Here is a 23,074-nt window from a genome sequence, read left to right as displayed (position 1 = left end):
GCCAAAAATAAGTGTTACATGCTCAGTTTAGGCTTTACTCTGTTGCATAAAGATATTTTTTTTTCCCCTCAAAGCATCCAAAAAATGCAGACATGCAAAATATCCCTAAGAGCAAAATCTGTAACATTTTCTAGAGGAATATCTCTAATTTTCATCTCAAAAAACAACATTACAATGGGATCAACTGTCTGAAAGTCAATAAAAAAATTCTCCAGTACACTAGGAACCTGTACCCCTCAATGAATTAAAAAAAAAAAAAAAAGAAAATACAGTGCAATAAACTTATCGAAGAATGTTTTCAGGGGGAAAAATTATGAAATATGAAAATTTAGTTGAATCAAGTAATTTCTATAAAATAAGAAAGTCTCAAAAAAACATTTTAAAATTTAATCCAGTACACATTTTAAACAGTCAAACATCTTCATCTATTATTCTAGGCATGCAGTGGGTAGAATATTACCATTATTACTTGATTTTTTCTTTAACATGTCATCTCTTTCTCCTTCATAAAGAGCCCAAACCTTTACAATCAATGTTTGTGGGCAATAAAATTAATCTTAGCATTTTACTAGGCACTCTGGATCTCAGTAGCTAGTCATGCAGAAGACCTGATCCTGTAAATCCTGTCCATGTGAATGTCCATTCTGAAATACCTTACTGCAGTAAGACTCAGCAGAAGTATTCCCAACAGTTGTTCTCACTGTCTTAAAAATGAGAGCACACATAGGTTCTCATTTGATTTATTGAGTCAAAACTGAAACAAAAGCATAAGGGCAATTCATTAAACTTCAGATCCAACCCCACTGAAAGCCAAAAGATATAATTTTCATTAAGATATTCACAACATTAGGCATTATTTCTGACATTTTCCATTACTACAAATGGGAATTTGCCACTACTAATCTGTAAACCTGAAAAACAAAGATGGGTTGGACTCCAGCAAACTGCAATCACAAGTTAAGAGGGTTACTGGCTGACACATTCCTGATACAAACATGTAATGACACTGTTCATTCACTTACAACCCACAGATGGGTTTGTCTGGGGAAAGTACGTACTGTCATGATAAGAAAACCTATGACCATGACAGGCTGAAATTTTGTTATGACAAAGAAAACACAACATACCTCAAATAACCATCACTTTTTTAGAAGAAAGCTTCATGCTTGACTGCTAAATTTGTCTAGTAAGTCATACTTAGAATATCATAAATCTTAGAAAGCCTAATAAAGTACTGTCATATCTTCCTATGCTGTCATTTGCATTTGAAAAACAACTTTCAAGTTTTGTTTTGCTTTTTCAATCCAGATTCTGTAACCTAAAAAAATTATCAGAATCCTAAATGTCTTTTAAAATTTGAGAGGGGGCATTCTTATTCTTAACCTTTCTTATTTTCTTTTTGTTAACTAATAAAATTATCATTATGGTAAAAAAAATCAAGAATACCTTAAATGCAAAACCTAAAGGAAATATCACAACCATTAAGAAGTTAAATTACAATGATGCAACCAGCATGTCCAGCAGTGCTGAGCTCCAAAATAAATGGATAAAAATCACAGTGGGATTGACCCTCTTTTTAGTGAAGTAGGTGATGCTCAGAAGCTAGATTGCTCATACATTCCAGGCCAAATCATTCATCTAGCTTTATGCCCTAATAAAAAATGGCAGAAACCACTAATACAACATATTCTTCCCACAAAACAAGCAACATATGTAAAATGGAGTCTAAGAATGTTCCAAAGCTATAATCAAGCAATTTACCACTATTAATATGTTAACCCCTCTGCTTTTAATGTGAAAATTTGGCAGATCAACATGAAAAGCTCAGAGATTAATGCAGACCACTATATAGGCACATGAGTAAAGTGTTTTAAATGAAAACTTTCTAAGAAAAAAATGATAACTCCTCAATTTTTGTTGTAAAGTTAAATGCCCAGAATTACTAGGTAAGATAAATGAATTTTAGTATATTCAATGTTTTAATTACATCCTGAGTTCCTTTTACCAATGCATTATATAGCTATTCCAATTTCACTCAAAGGAGCAACCTTGCAGTCCACACAGATCTACAGATCTCAAAAAAGACAAGGTGATTCTACTACTGGGTTTAAATATATATATATATGTCCACAAATTCAAATAATCCTTTTTTTCTTATTAGTTTTTCCTCCCTTTAAATCTCAGTATTTCAAATTTTGAAGCCTGGTTTAATATTTCTTAATACTCAGATTGTGATGGTCCTTCAGTGTGACAACTGTTTTGCTTCCAAATGCACCACAAAAAGATATTGTTGCCTTAAGAGAACCAAGAACTCTGCCTACTAAGAATAAAGAGAGTGTCACAAAAGTCACTGAAACATTTCTCACCTCAAAGACAAAATTGTGGGAGGAAGGATTTACCTAACACACAATCTGGGAAGTTTTCCAAAATCTTTTTTTTTTTTTTTTAAGAAGTGTTTAGTCTGACACCATTCCCTCCAAAGCCCTAGAGAGAGGCTAGAAATGAGGATAGTGTATGAATGAAAAAGACCTCCTAAAATTCTGTTCCAAATTATGGCTCATATCACTTGGTTTCAACACATACCTGCACTGCAACCACTGAAACTCCAATGCAGTATGTTGCACTACTGTCTTTCTCAGCACATTCCTACTGGCTAACACTTTATATGAACATGTGCGAAATCTGTACCAGAAGACTCATCTGTCACACATCTCTCTCACACACTAAGGGTTGTTTGCATTTTCTTCTGATGTTGTTCTTTAAAAAAAAAAATAATAATACATACTGCTGATGACAGGACACTAGATGAGAAGGATATTTGATCTGATTTAATATGGCAATTGCTTGATCAGCTATTTTATTAATTTATACCATTAGTGATAACTGTAACCAGTAACTGGAAACAGTTTGTTGCTAATATTTGCAACCAAGGAGTTGCAGCCCTGCTGCTGCTTCATCAGGTCATTTCCAGCTGTTGTCCAGGTAAGCTTTCTTCTATTTTATTCTTTTCCTTTAAAAAGGAAAAACCTTTAAAACACCACCAACTCCTGACTCTGTCCAGCTGTTCTCTGCATCTAATGGCTCCACAGCATGCCCAGCTTAGCCTGACAGCCACAGGGACCAAACCTCCTCTGCTGGACTTCATGTTTCATTGCAACTTCCTTCTAAATTCTAACTTTTGACTTCAACTCCCAGCTCAACCTAGGAGTTCTCAGGATCAATCCAGCCATTATCATTCAATATATAAATCACACTTTCCATGCTTTTGCAGTAACCTCTTCAGACCTTCCAATAAATCAGGTACACTTTGTATGATTTTTATAAATTCTGACTGGAGCATTTCAATCCAGTCCCAATCACATTGTCCATGCAAGTTGCTCCTGCATTCTGGAAGGAAAAAATGCGAGCAGAAGTGGTTCCACCAAGAGCCCAATTCCTAAATTTAGTTCCCCTGTCTCTTTTCAGCCACAGCTTTTTGAGGGTAAGCTGTGCTATCTCACAGTGATTCTTCATACACACACCCCTCCCACTGCACACAGGGAATCCTGACAACATTGTACCTAGACAGTCATCAAGCTCCCAAGAGGAGATGCTCTGTGGCTGCTTAGTCACACAGTGAAGAGCTAAAGAAATACCCTCTTTGGATTGTCCCCCTGGGAAAAGCTAGTAGAAGCAGCAGGCCTAGAAAAGCATAAGAAATGTTGCTCTGGTGTGAAATTAGTAACTGTGAAAAGGGAGGAGTAACAGTTCCTTGTGTTCTCTCTTTCCCAACACAGAATTGTGGTCTCAGGTACAGCCCAATCCCAAGTGGATACCTTCCTTTCAGAGATAACAGAGCTTCTTTCTCTTCATATCGTTTATGCTGCATATCCATTTCCTTCCATTGAATATTCATGCTCCAAATAACAAGAAAAAAAACACAAACACACAAAGAAACCCACAAAACCACATCACTGAGAAATTACAAAATATTTTTCTTTATGTGAATAATCCACTTAGAGTTGTCTCAGAAATTATTATTTTAACTTCTACACACCTTTAAGAAAACTGCAAGGGAAGTACAGAACTGACCAGACAGGTTCAGCAGTAAGTGGGACAAAAAATGAACAATAATACATTGTCCACTCCCAGGGACTCATTTATATCTTTTAATTGTTTATCACTATGATTTTTTCTTATTTTGTAATATATTATTATTTTATTTCTTTTCTATAAGAAAGTGGAATTCCAAGGAAATAGGAAAATATGAAGTTTATTTCTTAAATAAAATGAAATGTAAATTTACACAAATTCAAAAACCACACATGTAATCACCAAAATCTAAATAACCTCAAATCTTAACCTCTTTCAAAATGTTTAAATATTAACATGTTCACAACGTTAAAAAGTTTGTTCTGCATATGTAGCAAACAGACTAAACCAGAAAGACATGACAACAATCTGCCTGTTATCCAATGTCACAACTATGTTTCTCACTCAGAATAACCAGTCTCTCAAAAGAGTAATGTATGTCACAGATTCTCTCAGTTTTCATTACTACACTATCTCATTTTCTCCAGGGAAATTATCTTTGAACAACATATCACTCTGCCCTTGGAAGCATCAAACTGACATTTGACAAAACTGTGGAAGGCTCGTAAGTTAAATTTAAAACTCTGTTAAACCTTGCCTTACACATCTCATTGAGCTCTACCCTCCCACGGAAACAAGTAGGAAGGGCAGCATCAGAGACTGGTGGGAAAGTTTCTAGCTCTGGTCAGTATATTATACATGGAAAAAATATCCATCTCTCCTTTATCTGCAAGCAGAAAAGTTCAGGGAGTATATAACCTGCTGTAACTTAAAGAAAAAAAAAATAGATTACTGTACTGATCTTTGTGCTCAGAACAATTTGTGTTGTATAAACAGATGCACATTGTGGTGGGGTTTTGCCAGTGTATTCAATGTTCTTGTTTGCCACCAGTATCAACAGCCTATCATGGTATAAAACAGATGCAGCATTTTTCAAATCATTCTAACCCTATGTAAATATGGATTAATAAAATGACAGCTAAGAACATATTGATTAGCAGTAATTAAATAAATTAATAGGCCATTATCTTAAATTAAGTTTTGACCTTAATGATGATTCAAGCTGTGAAAACTTAACACTTCACTGAAATCCCACAATAAACTAATCATATGCTACAACTTATCTAGGACTCGAGGGATGAAAGTTGGCAGGGTTATGAGGACAGTTTGCTTCACCAAGGTCAGCTGTTTTTTAGGTCAATAAAACATAACAGAAATTGCACCTCCAACTGCTAAACAAATGTTTCTGCATACCAATCATTGAATTCCTGTGAAATCAACCATAATGACAACCTCATCATATAATACCTTTTTTTAAGCACTCTCTGGCTAGATTTTCAATCAATGCTGAGTATGTTCTGATAGAAATGTCAGAGTGGTCACATTCAGACAATTTCAGCATAACCAATTTTTCTAATTCAGCTGTAATAACTGTCCATTCAAGCACATTAGAATGTCCTTGTAGTAGACAGACAATAAGAAGAAATTGTTCATCTGATTCATTACTGCAATCAGTAAGACTCAAATTTAAGAAACAAAATTTTCCAGCTGGAAAATAACTTGTAACTTTGAGGTTCATTAAAGCACATCAGGAGAAAAACCCTCTTATCTTGTCAGGATTTCCATAATGAGCAATCTTTGGCCATATGGTTCAAAGGCATCCACGTCAGAAACTGCCCTGACACATCTGAAGCATGCTTGGTTTTGAGACTAAGATACCAAAACCCTCCAAAGGTGACAAGCTCTGGTTCTATATGAATAGAGAGCAATGCTGTGCAAAAAGTATACATTGCCATAAAAATTCTGAAAACTTCAGATCTGAACACATTATAAAGGCAGATCAGATCTTTGCCACAATTCTACTCAAATGCGATGCATGGCAACCTCATACCTGGAACCGTATCTGCAAATGCAAAGCTTTGGTATCTAAAATCCACTTGGGAAAGCTTTGCACTATTCACCCTCCATTAAGTAAACACTTTCTACCTTGATAATGATTGAAACCCAGTTCTGTTCCTTCCAAAAGCAAAGTTCCTTCAGTACAGGACACAAGTTTCAACCACCAACTTCAAAAAATAATTTTTTTAAAAAGAGCTTAAGAGCATAGAGCTGTCTGAAATATTTGCCACGGGGAAGAAAAAAAAATCTAAAAGCTGCCTTGTGAAATGAATAGGGAAAGGAAGAAGCAGATAAATCTGTAGTCTAAGTCATATGAAGTTATTAGTTTCTAAAATACCAAGAAGGTGTTTTAAGACTTCACTAAAACACACTTCACAGTAATTCATAAGCATGAGAAAGAAAAATTAATTTCAGGGCTTACTAAGAGAACACTATGTTGGCTGTAGACTGCAAATCATAATAATTCTTCATAAGATTACGAGATTACTGCAAACCAGTGCACAAGTACAAACACAAGGATTAGCTAAATTAATCTAAAACCTGGAAGAAAGCAAAACATGAATCTGACTGGAGGATGCTATATACAAACACAGCATATAAAACAGACACATAGGTACATCTCTCTTGCAGTTATGTGCTGGTTCAGACTCTGGCCAGCATAAACAGCAAAAAGTTTCTAAACCAGAAGCCAAACCCCTCCAACTCATCCTATTGTGTTTCCAATAAGAGAAAAAGTGGTGATAGTGAAGTAAGTTTCTGATCTTAAACTATAAATCTCTCCGTATAATCTTATTGTTCCATCCATTACCAACTGGGTTGGATTGTCTACTAAAAAGTTATTCCCATTGTTGAAGTCCCTAAACAAAGATAATAAAAAGATAATAAAACTGAAATAAGAAAAAAACTTTCACACAAAACAACATATGAATTGAATATGTTGTTAATAAGCATTGTTTTTTCTTACAGACTTTTGTCAAAAGCATTCATTTGCTGTAAAGTTTCTGATCGAGAAATTGAATGACCAAAAACTTCACAATAGGGACAAGCAGAATAAAAACAAAAACAACAAAAAAAGAGACAAATAGAAGTTATTAGTATGAAATCAAAATGGCCAAATAAATGAAGCATCAATGAAAACCTTCATTGTGGAAGGAGCAATTAAATAGGAGAGCAGAAAATACTGACCTGGAAGTCAAGCTGGTTGGAGTAGGGAAGAAAGCAGCAGTGTGGAGAAAAACGTAAGGAGGAAGACAGCAAAAGAGAATAAAGGGAGGAACACATTAGTTCTTTAAAAATATAACAACCAAATGTTATATCAGCAAATTTTATTAAAATAAAATAAAAATAAAAGGAAAGGGAGGAGAAAGCAAGAAGTAAAATAAAATTTCTATAGCAGTATGACCTTTTTGTGTACTAAATAAAACAAATTTCAAAGTAAAATGTCACCTTGACATTTGTGAACTGTGGAAAACCATCCATATTTATAACCATCCAAATGCATACACAGACCTAATGGAACAAATAAATTAGGTGGATATTGGTAGTGTTTGCTCACACTCAAATGTCTCAACGTATACCAAAAAGTCTTCTTTTGAACCTACAAAGGTTTGATAATCCACATTCCTCAAGTCTTCTCATGAAAGCCAAACCGACTAAACAATTTGGCAGCTGGTTCAAGGATACCATTTAGATGTTCACAAAGCATTATACCTAATTATCAAAGACAGATATTTGCCCCCTAGCACCCCTGAAATGCAGCCCCTTCTAGTGCTGACAGCAATTGTTTTCTTCAGTTTGAAGAATAGGGTTAACACTTTACCACTGAAAATACTCCAATGCTTGATAAGTTATTTGTTAAAAATTCTCCAACATACTCTTCCAATTAAGGCCCAAAAAATCCTAGCCTGACATCCAGCTAGACTGCTCCTTAAAGCTGTCACTGGTACACAGCTTTTCATTCACTTAATAAAGAAAAATTTTTAAAAGCCAGGAGAATACTTTTTTTTTTTAACACAATTATTCCACATGTTGCTGTTTTGTCATTTATGCTATGAATTGTCAGTACTGTGTGGACTTGTTTTCATCAGAATTCAAATCCAAATTCCGACTGAATTGACTGCAGCTTAAATCTGCATTAACAGTGTTATTACCCAGAACTTACCACTGCATATGAGAAGTGGACAGTAAAAAACCCCAAACTTTCTTTAAAAGAAAAGTGGTTTTGTCTCAGAGCTATCATAGTATTTTTAAGTGAACTTTCATATTGTTTGTAAGCTTTGCTGAGAAGCTACACTCAATCAAGCAAATGACTGATCATCTAAGATACACTATGTTTTTATCACTTCACCACCAAGCTACAGCATTTCACTCCTAAACTAGTAACAGTCTGATTAGGTTTATAATATTTATCCTTTCATACCTAGCTCTCTTTAAGGAGGTAGGTAACATACCAGTCTTGTTCTCTCTCTTATTATTAATCTTTGCCCAAACTGTTTCTGTGTCCCTGGGGATGAACAAAGTTAAAAGACCACTGTGTCCTCAACTGCAGGTTGCTGCTTGACAGGCAGCCTGGTCTCTCCAGTAATGGCACTCAAAGCAATTGACAAGGGATTTTTAAATATGGCCCTGCTTGAGGCAGTAATTCTTAGTCTAGTTCTCTTCCTCCAAAAACACTACTTTTCTGCATGGAATTTGTCATCCCATTAAATGAGGTTCCAGAGAACAACTGGGATGTTGTTTACAGGTCCCTCCAGTGACAGGCCTCTCTGCTCCTTTTTCCTCCTCAGTTTCACATACCCCCATATACAGTGTCCTTTTTTCTCCCAGCTGTTCTGACTTGATCCAAAGGGCACAATGCAGGCTATTGGATACCTGTGTTTCCTGCATTCTGAGAGCACTCAGTTACACTTCTCATCCTTAAGAAATCCCTCAATATAAAAACAATGTGCTTGCATAGATGTTTATAGAATGTTAAGTGAGGTAAAGTTAACACTGAGAAATGACATGCAGACAGGTTGCTAGCAGCCCACTATCCTTGTAAGAGCACAAGACTCTGAGGACTGAACCTGTGCACACAACTGCAGGCAAGCACATGTCATATCACATCAGTAAATTTATCAAGCTGCATCTGAAAAGCAGTTGGGTATCTCATTCCCTTTCTTTTAGAAAGTTGTTCCAGAGCCTTCATTCCTCTGAAAATGAGAAAAGTTTTTCTTCCTTTCTTTTTCAATACACCCTATGTTTATTAATGGATAATGTATATCCACAGTATTCTGTTCCAAGACACTTTTTTACTTAAATCACTCTTCTTTCACTTCAGTACTTATTTCACTTCAGCACATATTTATAGAGAACCAGCATCCCTACCAAGTCTTTGCTTTGCCAGAGAAACAAACCACTGTTGTTTAGACTCCTCCTGCAACAGCAACACTCTCTTCCCTTGATTATCCCACCAACCCTCTCTGCACCTGTTTCCAGTTTCAATTCAACCTTGGCAAATATGATGGATGAGAATTATATAGCAGAGTTCCACGTGGAGTCTCACTACAGCTTGATGACATTAATATCTTCCTATCCTTACTGTAAACATTTATTCTGACATACTAGGATTCACACCTCATTACTTAGACGTCTGCTTCGTTATTTAGACGGCTCACGATGACACTGCTAGAAGCAAATTCACCCAGTCTCTCTCTTCTTAAACTGTATCAAGGATTATCCTTCGCTTAGAGCAGACAGTCTTACCGGTCCTTCCTTCACAATCATGCATTCTGTACTATTGTATTTCACTTAATTTCCTGATTCAAACTTTGTAGCATATTTCATAAATACACTTTTCATTCTAACACCATTAATAAAAGCTTTAAACAATGTACTCCTTCCATTCTGACAGTTCCTTTTCAGCTGCAGTTACCTCACTTTGGCTAGGCCCTTCACATTAACACTTAAGCTGATCACTATCTTACCCAGTTTCATTTAGGAAAAAAAAAAACTCAACCCAAAAAACCACACCACATTTCCTTCATCAAGTAAACTAAAGAAAAAATCAAGCCAAGTTTATAAAAATAAATACTTTACACTGGGATATACTGCATTTAGTTTTAATCTGTTCTCATTATAAACAAATCATGAAAGATACAATAGAAGTTATCGAACAGCATTATTAGAGGAGAAGGAATTGGTTGTCCTATATAGTAATAAGAAGGTATAAAATACAAAATTAATATCTATTGACTAATTTAAGAAACAAACTAATTTAAGAAACAAACCAGCATGTTTGTATATATGAGGAATAGTGTGAATCTTAAATGATGCAGCTCGGAAGTGTGATAGGTCCTGAGGAAAGAAAGCCACATTAATACGAAAAGAATTACCTTTCTTTCTGACAAATAGTAGAACATTAATATTAATTATCTTGTTTAATTCTTATTTGAATTTGGAAATTATAACTTAATTATAATTTTTTTTACTTTTCAAATTGATTTGTACTTGTACACCTCATTATGCTAACAAATTGATATGTGAATATAATAAATATTTAAGATACCATAGCAATACTCTAAATTATAACTCAGGAATTTATGTTTATAAAATGTTGCTAATTTATGTTGTTGTAATTATCTTGCAATGTAAAGGCGGTGTAGCAGTGAACATGGATCCCAGCAAGCTGTCAACCAGCCAAAACATTTCAAAAGAGCATTCTCCTACAAAACCCCAGAGAAACCCTTGCACCTGGTTAGGGGAAGTGCTGAAGATAGGCTGTCCCTGAGCAGGAAAAAAAAAATAAAGAAAAAGAAAAAAAAAAAGAGAGAGAAAAAGGAGAGAATAGCAACCTAGAACTGATATTATTAATTACAAAACAGCAGGTCAAGAAGGAAAGAACATTTTCAAATATGCTTCTGTTAAAATTGCAGTATTTTCACAATGCTTTATTCCCATAAAGTGGGAAAACTGAGCTTTGGTTCCACCTCTTCTCTTCAATAATGAACTCATCTAGTAGACATTACAAGCAGAAAGCACAGTAGCACTTCATAAAATGTTACAGCAATTTACACTCCACCCAACCCCTTAGAAAGGGGAATTTCAACATCAAAGTCTCTCTCCGGGGATACCAACAGGTGGCACAGCTGTGTATCAATTTAGATCTTTAGGCTGATGTTTTTGGAAAACAAGGAAGAGGGAGAGTAAATAATTTAAATTTTAGAGAAACCTAAGTTGAGTCTGATTAAGTAAGAAGTGTTAGATACCCACTTTAAAAATATTTCCCTATTACACCTTTATATTGCTGACTGGTCTCTGGCCTTCTGTACTGATCAACTACTCTGAGCCTGTCCTTATGCACAGCAGAAAGTAGCTTTAAGACTCCATTAGCAAGTGAAGGCTATGATTTTTGTTGATTAAGTCAATAACAGATAGCTTTTATGTAAAACCTTTTTTGTCCTAGCTTACAATTTTTAATTTATTCATGTAGTTCATGTATGGGACTTTGGAAATAATCCTAAAAGCTGTACCTACATTAAATCAAGTGAGTATCTGCACTGCAGTTAATATAATTCACAAACAAATCGTAAAGCATGAAAATTTCCAAAAATGGCAACATACTAGTGTTCTTAGCTGGTCATGCCACATATATCTTATTGGGAGCATTACAGAGGACTTAAGGGTTCATAGGAAAGCTTAACTATTTCATCACATTCACAGAGCAGTATATCCTGTTCAAAAAGTCTGTGCTTACCTAGGGGTACCAAATTATTTTTTGAAAATTTAGTTCAGGATCAACATCCTCATCAACAATAACAGACTGCAAATTGGTGCCCCAAAACTCCACTGATAAAAAAGCATTGCATTTTCAAAAGAAATTATTACAAAAATAGAAAATCCTGTCCATTACATAATCTATTAGAGGATTCTCAGACCTGACCTTCTCAGAGGTTGCATGCTGACAAGGCTGAATGCAATATCTTTGCATCCCTTGGATCCTTGTTTCTTTGCAATCATTGATTTTAAATAAATAATTGTATATTTAATTCAAATAAATATAGCGATCTATATCAATTAATTTTTTTTTATTTTTTTTACTAGAAAACAATCATATGAAGAATTTGAAAACATAGAGTTCCTTTTTTCATTTACCTAAGAGTGCCTAAATACAGGAAGGGAACAAAGAAATCAGATCCACATAAATTGCTAATCAATCAAATGGCAGCCCAACATACGGGAGAAGGTTCCAAGAATCATTTAATTACAAAGTGGGAGAAAAAAATGGATCCCAAAACCTTCCTGTGTCCATTAAGACTGTACAACCTTCCCAGAAACAAGATTAACACTGGTCAATGTCAGAAAATATTAATTTGAAGCAGACTACAGAATACTACTGAGAAATAGTTACAACTATTATTAAATAGTCGTGAGACTGGCTAGAAATACCTACAAAGATTACTAAATAATGAGACATGTTAGAAATACTTACCAATATATTTCAGGACCACTGAGAATTAGTAATGCTGCTTACACTGAAGACACATCAAGACAATTTTGATTTACCAGTTACGAGAAAAACAGGGTTGTTTCCCAACAACGTTTCCTGGGAGGGTCATGGAAATAGCATAGGACTTTCCCTATATGTGTTCCTTTTAAAAAAGTGGAAACCTTAAACGGTTCCACAGTCAGCAGACAGGAGATGCAGTTCTCAGGCAGCCACTTTTTTCCATTTCTGATTCAATTTTACAAGACATAACAAACACTCTGTTAAAAAACACATCCTACTCTTAACTTCTTTGCCCTGCAATGAAAATCAAGTAAATAAAAACGCCACTCAATGTAAGACAAATAACATAAGAATTACCTTTCTAACTCAGCAATTTTCTTATCTTTGTCATTCTTCTCATTCTCTACTTCCTTGAGTATTTCTAGAAGTCTGTCAACCTCAGCCTGAGCTTTGCCACACTCCTCTCTATAGTACGATGCCTCTTTGTCAAGCTGTTTCATTCTGTCTGCAAATTCTGGATTCATCCGTGCCTCCTCTTCAGCCTCATGAGCCTTCAGAATCAATATTTTTAAAAAACATAAGCATCACAACAGTTTATATAGCTTTGAATGCTTTAATTTTTCAGTCTCAAAGTTCACATTTTCATTAAAAAGGATTATGGGTATTTTTGTCTGATGACAACATTTTCTACAGAAAATTTCTACTATAAATAGGAATGAAAATATCTTCACAGCCTACCATTATAGTCAAATGTGACCATCCTGAAGGGAGAGGGGATTTATTAAGGTTTTTACATATTGAGGTGACCATATTTTAAGGGTATTTTCTTTAAATTAAAAAAATAACCTTGTATTTAAATTGAATTCACATAAAGCTTTTGAAGCATTTCAAATACATAGGCAATATCTCAATAAAGCATATTCTCCCTCTTTCCCCCATATATATATACACACACAAATACATATATACATATTGCAATCTGTATCCCCAGATGTTTCAAATGCAGTTTGATACCAAGAATTTAAAAGGAAGAAATTGTTGTTATGCAGTGTGGTTTGTAAGCCAAAGCAATTTTTAAAAAGTTGCTTTCAGCAGACATTTTACCCAATAATCCTTTTTCTTTTATCATTAATACTTAACCTGAAACATCAGAAGAACAAGCCCATTGGTGAAAACAGCACAAACCTGGCAAACACATGCATGGATGGGTGGCAGTTTCACAGACAAGAAAGAAGGCAATGAATACAACGACAACAGTGCAGAGCCCAATCTTACTCCCATCAAACCTAATGGCAAAAACCCAATTAACTTCAATGGGAGCATGATCTGGCATCAAGTGCTTTAAACTTTTGGCTGAAATAATCACAGACAGATGGAAAAAAACCAATGCACTGCAATGCTTAGCCTACCCCTTGCTTCCCATTATTCCTAATTGGCATCTTGAAAGAGCAGGCAAGGAAAAAACAAGTAGTTTAAGGCAGTACACATTAAACATAGAAAATTCAGAAAACATTCTGTTAACACATAATTTTACAGAAATTTGTATTGAGAAGTGAAGGTCCTCCAGCCATCTTGTTACACAAAGAAGACAAGGACCTACTTATCTTCTTAATTTCAGGGAACAGACAATGCAAGTAAGCAATGAAAGAAATGCAGCTCAAAATGAAACATGCGTGTTTTGGAAAGAATATAAACTACAGATACTAGAAGGTTCACATTCTTTGCAATGGTTAATTTTTTCTGTATAAATAAAGAATAAGTCTGAGTTTAGTATAAATACAACAATTTATAAAATTGAAATTACAAGGGAAGAAACTTGGGGGGGGGAGGAGGTTGCATGTAACATATCATTTAAGCATGAGGATAATAAGAAGACAGTAGGTTTTCAGCATTGTTTATCCTACTGTGAGGTTTTTCTTCAGAAGAAATATTTGGTTACCAAAATAAGCTAGGGGAATGACACGAAAAACCTACTAAACTTACTGGCCTTGCTCACCAATTGTCCATTTAGAATAATAATACATGCTCCAGCCCTGAATTCTATGCAGATACAGGACTTTCTAACCCAGAGCTCGTTTCAAGGTAACATCCAAAAAGTATCTTGATTTCACTGTTTGGGTGAGATGCTAGCAACAGACAATTCCTTTTCATCCTTGTAAATCTTCCTGCTTTAATAATAAACTTTGATTTATTTTATAGCAGCTGATATTTGTGTCAAGAAATTTACTTTCAGCTAACTTTGTAATTTCTGAACTAAATGTAGTCGGGGCAATAATGTAAGAGACTGTGTACCACTTTCCAGCTGCAAATCACTTCAGTTTTCCATCAGCTTTATTAAGAAATTGGACAGTGTCTTATCTCCCCTAAATGAACATTATTCTTTTGCAAAGAATAAAAATAATTCCATATGTTGGTAAAGGTAAATTCATTTTAGGAAAAAAATTTTAAAAGCTATCTCCCACCTTTAAGATACAAAGAAACCTGTGCAAACAGCATATTGTTCCCTATTGCTCTTCAGATTTCTTCTTCTCTCCTAAGGGTAAATCCAGAAACTCACAGTTCCCCTCTGGAGGCTGCCACTCTTTCATATTCCTCCCTGTCACCTTTCTTTCCCTTCTGTTTATTTTAGTGTTTAATTCACTTATTTACCAGCCTTGCTTCCACAATTTCATAAATAGGCAAAACACCCACTTTCCTGCCCCTAACAGTCTTTTCTTCACTTTAGCACACAAGAACTCTCACTTTCAGCCTGAGCTTTTTCCCCCATGTGCTTCTCCTTGTTTTAACCCAAGACAAGAAACAATGCAGAAGAGACAGAGAAGCTTTGTTTTGTTTGGTTTTTATGGGTTTTTTCCCTTTTCATTGCCACACAGGACTTTCTATGATTAAAATACATAATTAAGCAAGAATGACAGTCTCATCAATGCAAAGGGGCCAAATGTTCAGCTGTCATTGAATATTCCTGATACACAGCAGCTCAGGAATGTACAGAACAGACTGTTTACTGCACAGCTTAACCAAAAAAAACCACCTGAAATAACAGGAATAAATTATATTCTTCTGCTTAGCCCTATAATCCTTGCATAATAGCATGCTGAGGAAATTAATGTTAAATTGTAAAATTATTTTAAATTCCTGTGCTTTCTGTAGTACCCATGCCATTCCATATTTGTAGGATATGTCTTGGAAAATTCAATAGCAAAAACTTGGTCATTGTATTTCCCTATGGTTCTCAACATGAAGCAGAACCTATAAGATATGATTAAATCCATAATTATTAAGTATCCAACCTATACAGGATTTTGAGGTGCAGCACACTTGTCCATAATGTCACATATAAATCAATGTTAGCATTCAGTTCAAAGACAAGACTAGAATATTTTTTGAAACAAACAAGCAAACACATCCCAGTTTTGCAAACCACCAAGTAAACTGGTTGCCCCTACTTTTACAAGCACTTCCTATAGAATAGTTTTGGAGTATTGGCAGGAACCATATTTCTGCAAGGACATTGCCTTAAAGAGGAAGGGAAATGAAGGTTAGTTAAAAAGGGGAGCAAGATCATTTTTAAAAGGGTGTCTGCAGGTGGTGCTTTAACTTGCAACAAGTCCCTTGAAGGGAACCCGGATGTGAGCAAAGCTGCTGATACTACAAGAGAGCAAAACACAATCCATCTGACATTCCCAGGACTAAGGGACAGAATACTTATAAGTACCTTATTATATTTTATGGCTATGGAAGATTTTTTTATTATTATTAACTTGGCACTTTCTTTGTTATATACAGATCAAGGGTGATTTGTTGACAGATGAAACTTGACTTCTGAGGTCAAATATTAGGCCTGAAGGAGGCAGCTCAGCTGATATTGACCCTCCCCCCATCTGAAAGGGACAGAATTATCTGGCTTTTTTGCAGGCTGTCAGAGACACAGGCTTGCATCACTTCTAACCAGAAACTGCTTGGTTATCATATGAATCGGAAAGTCTCTCCCTATTACTGTTCTCCTCTCTTTTTTTGTTTTCTGCCCCCCTTTTTCTCCCTAAATTCTCCATTTTCTTGGGAAGAATATATTTTCTGGCTTTATAGGGCTTTTATGGCTAAGAGTGACTGGTTCATGTATACCTTTCATCAGCAAAGTAATTGCTCTCTCAATCTATACCTGTAAATAATACCTGTGTGTGTAGACTAGGTTAGTTTCAAACTAGCACACTTGGTTCATGGATATTTTGCCTGTCAATGTAGGACTATGTTGGTTTATGTTATTTTTACCATTCCAGAAAGTTAGCCTATCACTCTACTATTAGAATGTCACTAAGTTTTAGAGTAAGTATGTATCTGTTCTGATATTTGCTTAATACTACAGATACTTTGGAAATAAAATACATTTCCTTATGTAAACCACAAATTTCCTACAGAAACACCAAAATAGTGTGTTATAGGCATACAACAGATTATTTAGTCTATTCAAATTTTAGGGTACAATCATGCATGCATTATTCTGCATTAGAGAAAAGGATGGATATATACAGTATTTTATTTTTAAAGCTTCAGAAAAACATACATAGGAATCAAGCGAGTATTTACTTAAAAAAAGGGAACAGCAGAATCTACATGCAAGAAATTACTTTGTAAGATCCTTCAAATTTTATTACTTTCAACAATAAACTAAAAAAAATTGCTGTCATCTTCATATTTTTGTAGCCTACTTAAAATTCAAGGGGTTTTTTTGTTGTTTTTTTTTTTAATTTAACTTCAGGGACTGCTCTAAGCAATACAGACTGGATTCTGCAAATACTTTAAAATTTAATCTGAAATTGCTCTTATGGAGCATTTGAAATATTAAGTCTTTGCTGTTCAGAAAAAAGGTTCACCAGAACTCCAAGCTTAGTACATCATTATATTTTCATTACAGGACAAAAAAAACATGTAACTTCTTAGAATCAATTTTGCTCAATAATTTATTGGGTATTTCCAAGTTCACCGTTCAAAACAAACATGAAGAAAGGTGTGCCTAATTCTGATCACATCTTATTCACACAGGTGAATACAGTGTGAAATCATTTCCATATCATGTTTTTGGGACTCAAATGCATACAAAACACATTGCTGTACTGCAAAATAGATTCAGCAATAAAGTCTTGAAGCTGATACCTGTGTGACACAGTAGAAAAGACACATTACAGCACAAAAAAAAAAAGTATCAACACTTCAGCATTTTAAGATCAGATTGCCCTCTGGTTTTTATAACACTATCACTCTCAAACAAAAAAAAAAAGCTAAGGAAACATTCTATTAAATAAAACTTCATAATGATCTGAAGTACAAAAAGTCTTTTGGGTAACTGCTTATATGCCACCTCTAAGCGTAGAGGTAAAATCTTGTCCTTGTGGAATTCGAACAATATGTTGCCATTGACTTAAATTATTTCATTTCAAGACTTTATGTGCTTTTGGGACAGAAGAGGATCATTACTACTTATGTTGTTAAAAGTAGACTGATATATGTATATAGATAGATAGGTAGATCGATCGATCGACCAGTGGAAGAAAAAAGATGACAAGGCAAGAAAATTTAATTTTAGAAAACCTGTCTTATGGAGATACCATGATTGCTGCCTGGTGCCAAAGGAAAAGGATTTTGCATCCACTATTTTGGAACTGCTGACAAGCTGTCCTTTTGAAATTTAAGCACATAAAGGCAGAAAAAAATTAAATTTAAAAAAAAGGACTAACTTGCTTTGGAATATCGCACACAAATAGACTAGGAAGTAACAAAGACATTTCACACAGGAGAAGAACTAATATTGAAATAATGACTGGAAAGCATTTATGAAAATGAAGAAAAAAACTAACACAAAAAAGACTCCTGTCTGAGAAGACACACACATTAGGAGTGCAAATGATATGAATAGAAACATAACTGCCACAAAAGTGATCCAAGATGATACGGAAGAAAGGATTTGATTGTTCAAATGGAAAAGCTCTCTGACCAGCAGGTGCTGGGTGGTACAGGTTACAATAGCACATCTACTGCTTACAATCAATTTATGACAGGATTCTAAAAAGAGTTAACCAGTATTTTTAAAAGCCAATACAGCACATTCTGTAAGACTCTCTTTTCCCATACGTAAGCCATGACATATCTGTTACATGGTTAGAAGCTACAAAACTTAGCAATAATAGTTTCCAAAGCTGGAATCCTGGTCAACTTACATTAATGGCCAAATTCTCATTGATTTCAGTGCAGCCAATACCTTCCCTAGTGTATAGTATTACATGACTTAAGCTACATAACCAGCTCTAGAGATACTATCCCAATTACATGGTAATTTGAACTATGATTACTATGTAAACTATAGCTTGTAAATTGCTATTACAGTTACATCATTTTTTTCTGTCCTGTGATAGTCATAGCACATTAAATGTAAAAGTCTCAACCAAAAAATGAACTGTTCTCTGCAGAATGTTTGTTACAGCTCTTCCTCAAATTTAAAACGGAACGCTGTCACGTAAAATGGGTAGATATTGTGCAATTAAAGTTGATGTTGGCAAGCATAATAACACTAAACAAGCCAAAGAAATACTGTTTGGCTTTTTCAAACATTGCCCTTTCCATTTGTAATTTTATATTTCAGCTTTTTCTTTGATTAAATACAATGTTTCATATTCTTAATATAAAAATGCTGAATGCATACAGTCTTTAATTAGAACTGAACTGTTTTAGTCATATGGACTTTTGATAATAGCACCAGTCACAATCTAGGTACTATTATTCACATAATCAACTTAATCCCTTAAGGTAAACTGCATAAATTAGAAGTTACTTAAGTTTGAAGGATCAAATAAAGTACTGCAGAAGGAGGAATTACAAGGCAAAGCAAAGTGGGAAAAATAAAAACAAAACAAACAAATCAAAATCATCTGCATGCTTTGTTTAATGGAGAAGTTGAGGACCTAAAGGCTAGGATGTTTGTTTTCTCAGAAACACTAAATGCACCTATTCAATATATTTTATATTCTTAAAATGGCCTTGAAGTCCACAAAGTTCATTTATTTGGATATAATGAATAAAACGTCGTGAGTATCCAAGAAATTCTGCAAAGCTCCACAGAGGAAGAGCACAACACAATAAGGTGATGGATCCTCATGCTTTCATATGTTACAGCGGGCATTTAAGAAAGAACTTACTGGATTGTACATCTGATTGAACAACTGTTCAGCTTGCTACATTGCAAAGTTGGGAGGGAGTGAAGCACAGACAGGAAAAGAAGGAAAGATTCAGGAAAACAGCATTAGCTCAACAAAACCCGTGCATTTGCACAGAAGAACTTGTCATAAGAAAGTAGAAATTTAAGATTCTAAACATTCCTTGGTGAAAGTGAGAGGCACTGGGGAAACATAAATGTTGACTTTGGCTCCTATAAAGAATAGCTGGAGTAAGAAATTTAAGGTTTGTGTTACTTTCCTTTTCTCAAGTTAAATAACCCATGAAATAAAGAAAGGTGTCCACTTTTGATGATACATTAAGTGTTAGTCTCAAGCAATGAATCACAAGAAGTGCTTTTGGCTGAGGCTGCAATTTATCACCAAAGCTTCAAAGATGGTAATAATGAAAGATTAATTAAATGGTATCATTAAATTTATTACTTTCCTTTTGTTTATCACACGACTGAATTTTCTATGCAGAATGACATTCGAAGAGTACAGCTTGGCAAAAAGTACATTAGCAACTGCAAATATGTCAGTAAGCAAGTAAATTTAAGATAATGAAAAATAACAAAAGGAAGAAATTCTAGAGTGGATAATAGGATTATATATATACACACATATATATATTTAAAACACTTAGCTACCTATTAGGCAATTCCTGCTGTTCTTTCACTAGAATACAAAATAAGTCAACAAAAACTCTGGAATTTTAACAAAAAAAACCATTGAGCATTATATTCTGCATTTTATTATTTTTTTTTAGTTTTTAGAATTTCAATCCATAATATTTTTCACAAAAAACATTAAGAAGCATGTTTATGGTTTAAAATATTATTTTGCATCCCAAAATACAGCACGGTTACATCAATAATTACTCCTTACAAATATCCTATTTATTACTTTATGAAACATGCCTACTGTAATTAAAATTAAAACAGTGGGTTTAGAATAAGCACATTTTCTCCTGCTGAAATGCAAACAATCCAGTTAATACTGAAAAATATGTTGACATATCAGACCAAATAATAAAAAAATATATCTTTATTATCAATAAATGTATTTTATTCTCTCCAAAAATAGGAAGGAGAAGAAATGAGGCAAGACAAACTTTTAAATCTTTTTTTTTTAATAAATAATCTACAGAGTTTGTTTGACTTTGCCCATTGTACACTTTTTCTTTCAGGAATCGTTCTTCTTAATATTATTGGCCATGGAAAACTAACTCTAAAAAAAGTGCACAGAATACTATCTTCATATTTATTAGTATAATCAGGTAAAACATAGAAATCAAAATAATGAAAAGTACCATCTCTATGTTGTTTTGGAACAGAGTAACATAAGCTGCATGCAAATTTCTCAAAAAAATAGCCAGCTCTTTGGAGTCACTTTTGAAAGACACAAACTGTGCCCATTCTTTCTTGTTTCCGTAGTGCTTAATGCTCAAACATGAGCACACTTATGGGACATGCAGGTTAATTTACTCCAAACTAAGCTGATGTTCCCTCCTAACTTCAAACATATGCAAGAATGAGCCAGATCCCCATTTCAGTTAGTTTCCTAAGGAGTGAAAATATGGTGAAGGTATATTCCTGGGGACCAATTACTTTTAACACAGGATATTTACAGGTTTGAACATAAAGTATTTTATTAGAGAAAATGTGAATTGAAAATTACTGTTTGGACTCTACTATCATTAACAGTCACTGTTTGTGTTCAGCTAAACATGCCCACAAAGAAGGCTGTAACTACATTTTATTGTGGAAATACCTGGTCTCCTACAAATGTTGGGTGAATTTCCATTGGGGTTTTATGCTGTATTTATGATATAATAAAACTATTATGTTTTCAACTTTCATGTAACAATCACAGGGAACATACTTCATTTTTATATGAAAGACATCCCAGAGACACTCTGACTTTCCTAAGTGCTTATTTTTCCATGAACATATTATGTGTTTATATGTACAGTCATAAAAGATTGACTCAGGATTTAAAGAAGTTAAAGAGGATTTTGTTGTTGTTTTTTTTTTTTTAAGTGATCTGTGCTTCTAGGGTTTTAAAAATGTTTTTAACTAGTTTTTTAAACAAAGAAAATAAGATATTTCAGATTGTAATGAGGTTTATTTTGTAGTGAAGTGCAAAGTAAACAAACATATTTTCTAACAAAAGAAAAATTAAGAACTTTCAGAGAAACAGCTTCCTTGGACATTCTAGTTCTGACATTAAAAACATTTCTAAGCAGTCAAACATCTGAAGTAGTTGTGTTTCCATTAAAAGCTTATGAATATTTTTATTTTAAAATATTTATTTCCTTCCTTCCCCTCCACAACTAAGCATATAGCATAGGCATCTAATTGCACGTACTTGTTTTGAATTAAAAAATACTAGAAATGTAAGGTTTACAATCTGGCATTCTTTACACTTTGCAGTACCTTCTTCAGAGGTAAGGCTACTGAAATACTGATTAAACACAGAGCACAATACTACTCAACCTGGGTAAAAAGAGTGTCAGAATATTATCCCAGCGGTCGTAACATTCATAGAATAGACAGATTATTTTTTTTTCTAGAAAATTACATATTAGATATCAATTAAAAAAAAAAATCATGTTTGACATACACATAGTCATGAATTGCAGAAGGCAAACACTGCCTAAACCCATCAAATGTCATGAGTTTGATTCAAACAATGAGAGCACACATTCCCAAATGACACAGAAAAAGGTCAAAGAAACAACGTATGGCTGAAAAAGCATCAACAAACTTGCAAACCATTTAAGCAAAACCATTTAATGCATCAATTTAAACAATGTTACACAATATAGGATTAGTGTCCTTTTTTTAAAAATGCTTGCTTCCAGTACTGGCTGAATAGAAATACTGAATTACTAGCTGAGGTCAACTGCATTATTTCATTTAATTGTCTCAAACACTTGCTCACCAACAAAGCCAAAAAAAATGCCAAAATAAAACCTAGCTAAAGTTTGCATTTTGGAAGCTGATTTTTTGTTTGTTTGTTTTGCTTTGTTTTTTGCTTATTAGGAAGTACAGTATTTCTTGTGCAAGTCTTTAAATTTTTTCCCATACTACCAACATTTGAGTCTACTTCTAATAGCAGTATAAATTCATACACATATAAATTGCTGGTTTGATACTTGCGTTCTGCCCTTCTACTTTCCCTCCAATGTCCTGTTCCCAGTTTATCTACTTGTAGCAGCTTCTCAGAATTCCCTCATACAGATATTCAGAATCATTTCTGAGGCTCACTAGTGGCTTTGGTACAATCCTCTTAAGAAAAAATTAGCAGTATTTGATGCAAGCATCAGCAAACAGCATAAGATGGGTAGATTTTAGATTTACTCTAGAAGAGTAAATAAGCTCATCTTTTCAAAATGAGGGTATGGGATGTT

The 23,074-nt window shown here is 34.3% G+C and overlaps 1 protein-coding gene across 4 annotated transcripts in view; it reads right to left on the bottom strand.

Moving 5' to 3' along the window:
- The window catches only part of ERC2 (ELKS/RAB6-interacting/CAST family member 2), a 445,445-nt gene that overhangs the window by 253,835 nt on the left and 168,536 nt on the right, over positions 1-23,074 (bottom strand). For 2 of the 4 annotated variants that reach the window (XM_051627871.1, XM_051627874.1), the window contains 2 exons: positions 12,815-13,008; positions 7,156-7,167 (listed from right to left, as the gene is read on the bottom strand). In XM_051627871.1, coding sequence (XP_051483831.1) covers positions 7,156-7,167; positions 12,815-13,008 — 206 coding nt within the window. Of the gene's footprint in view, positions 1-7,155; positions 7,168-12,814; positions 13,009-19,644; positions 19,681-23,074 lie in introns of all 4 variants that reach the window. The other 2 variants (XM_051627873.1, XM_051627872.1) reach the window with 2 other exon arrangements.

Source organism: Apus apus, chromosome 9 (genome assembly GCF_020740795.1).
Source record: "Apus apus isolate bApuApu2 chromosome 9, bApuApu2.pri.cur, whole genome shotgun sequence".
NCBI lineage: Eukaryota > Metazoa > Chordata > Aves > Apodiformes > Apodidae > Apus > Apus apus.
Note: the sequence above shows the minus strand (reverse complement) of the source record. Positions and strands in the feature narration are given on the sequence as shown.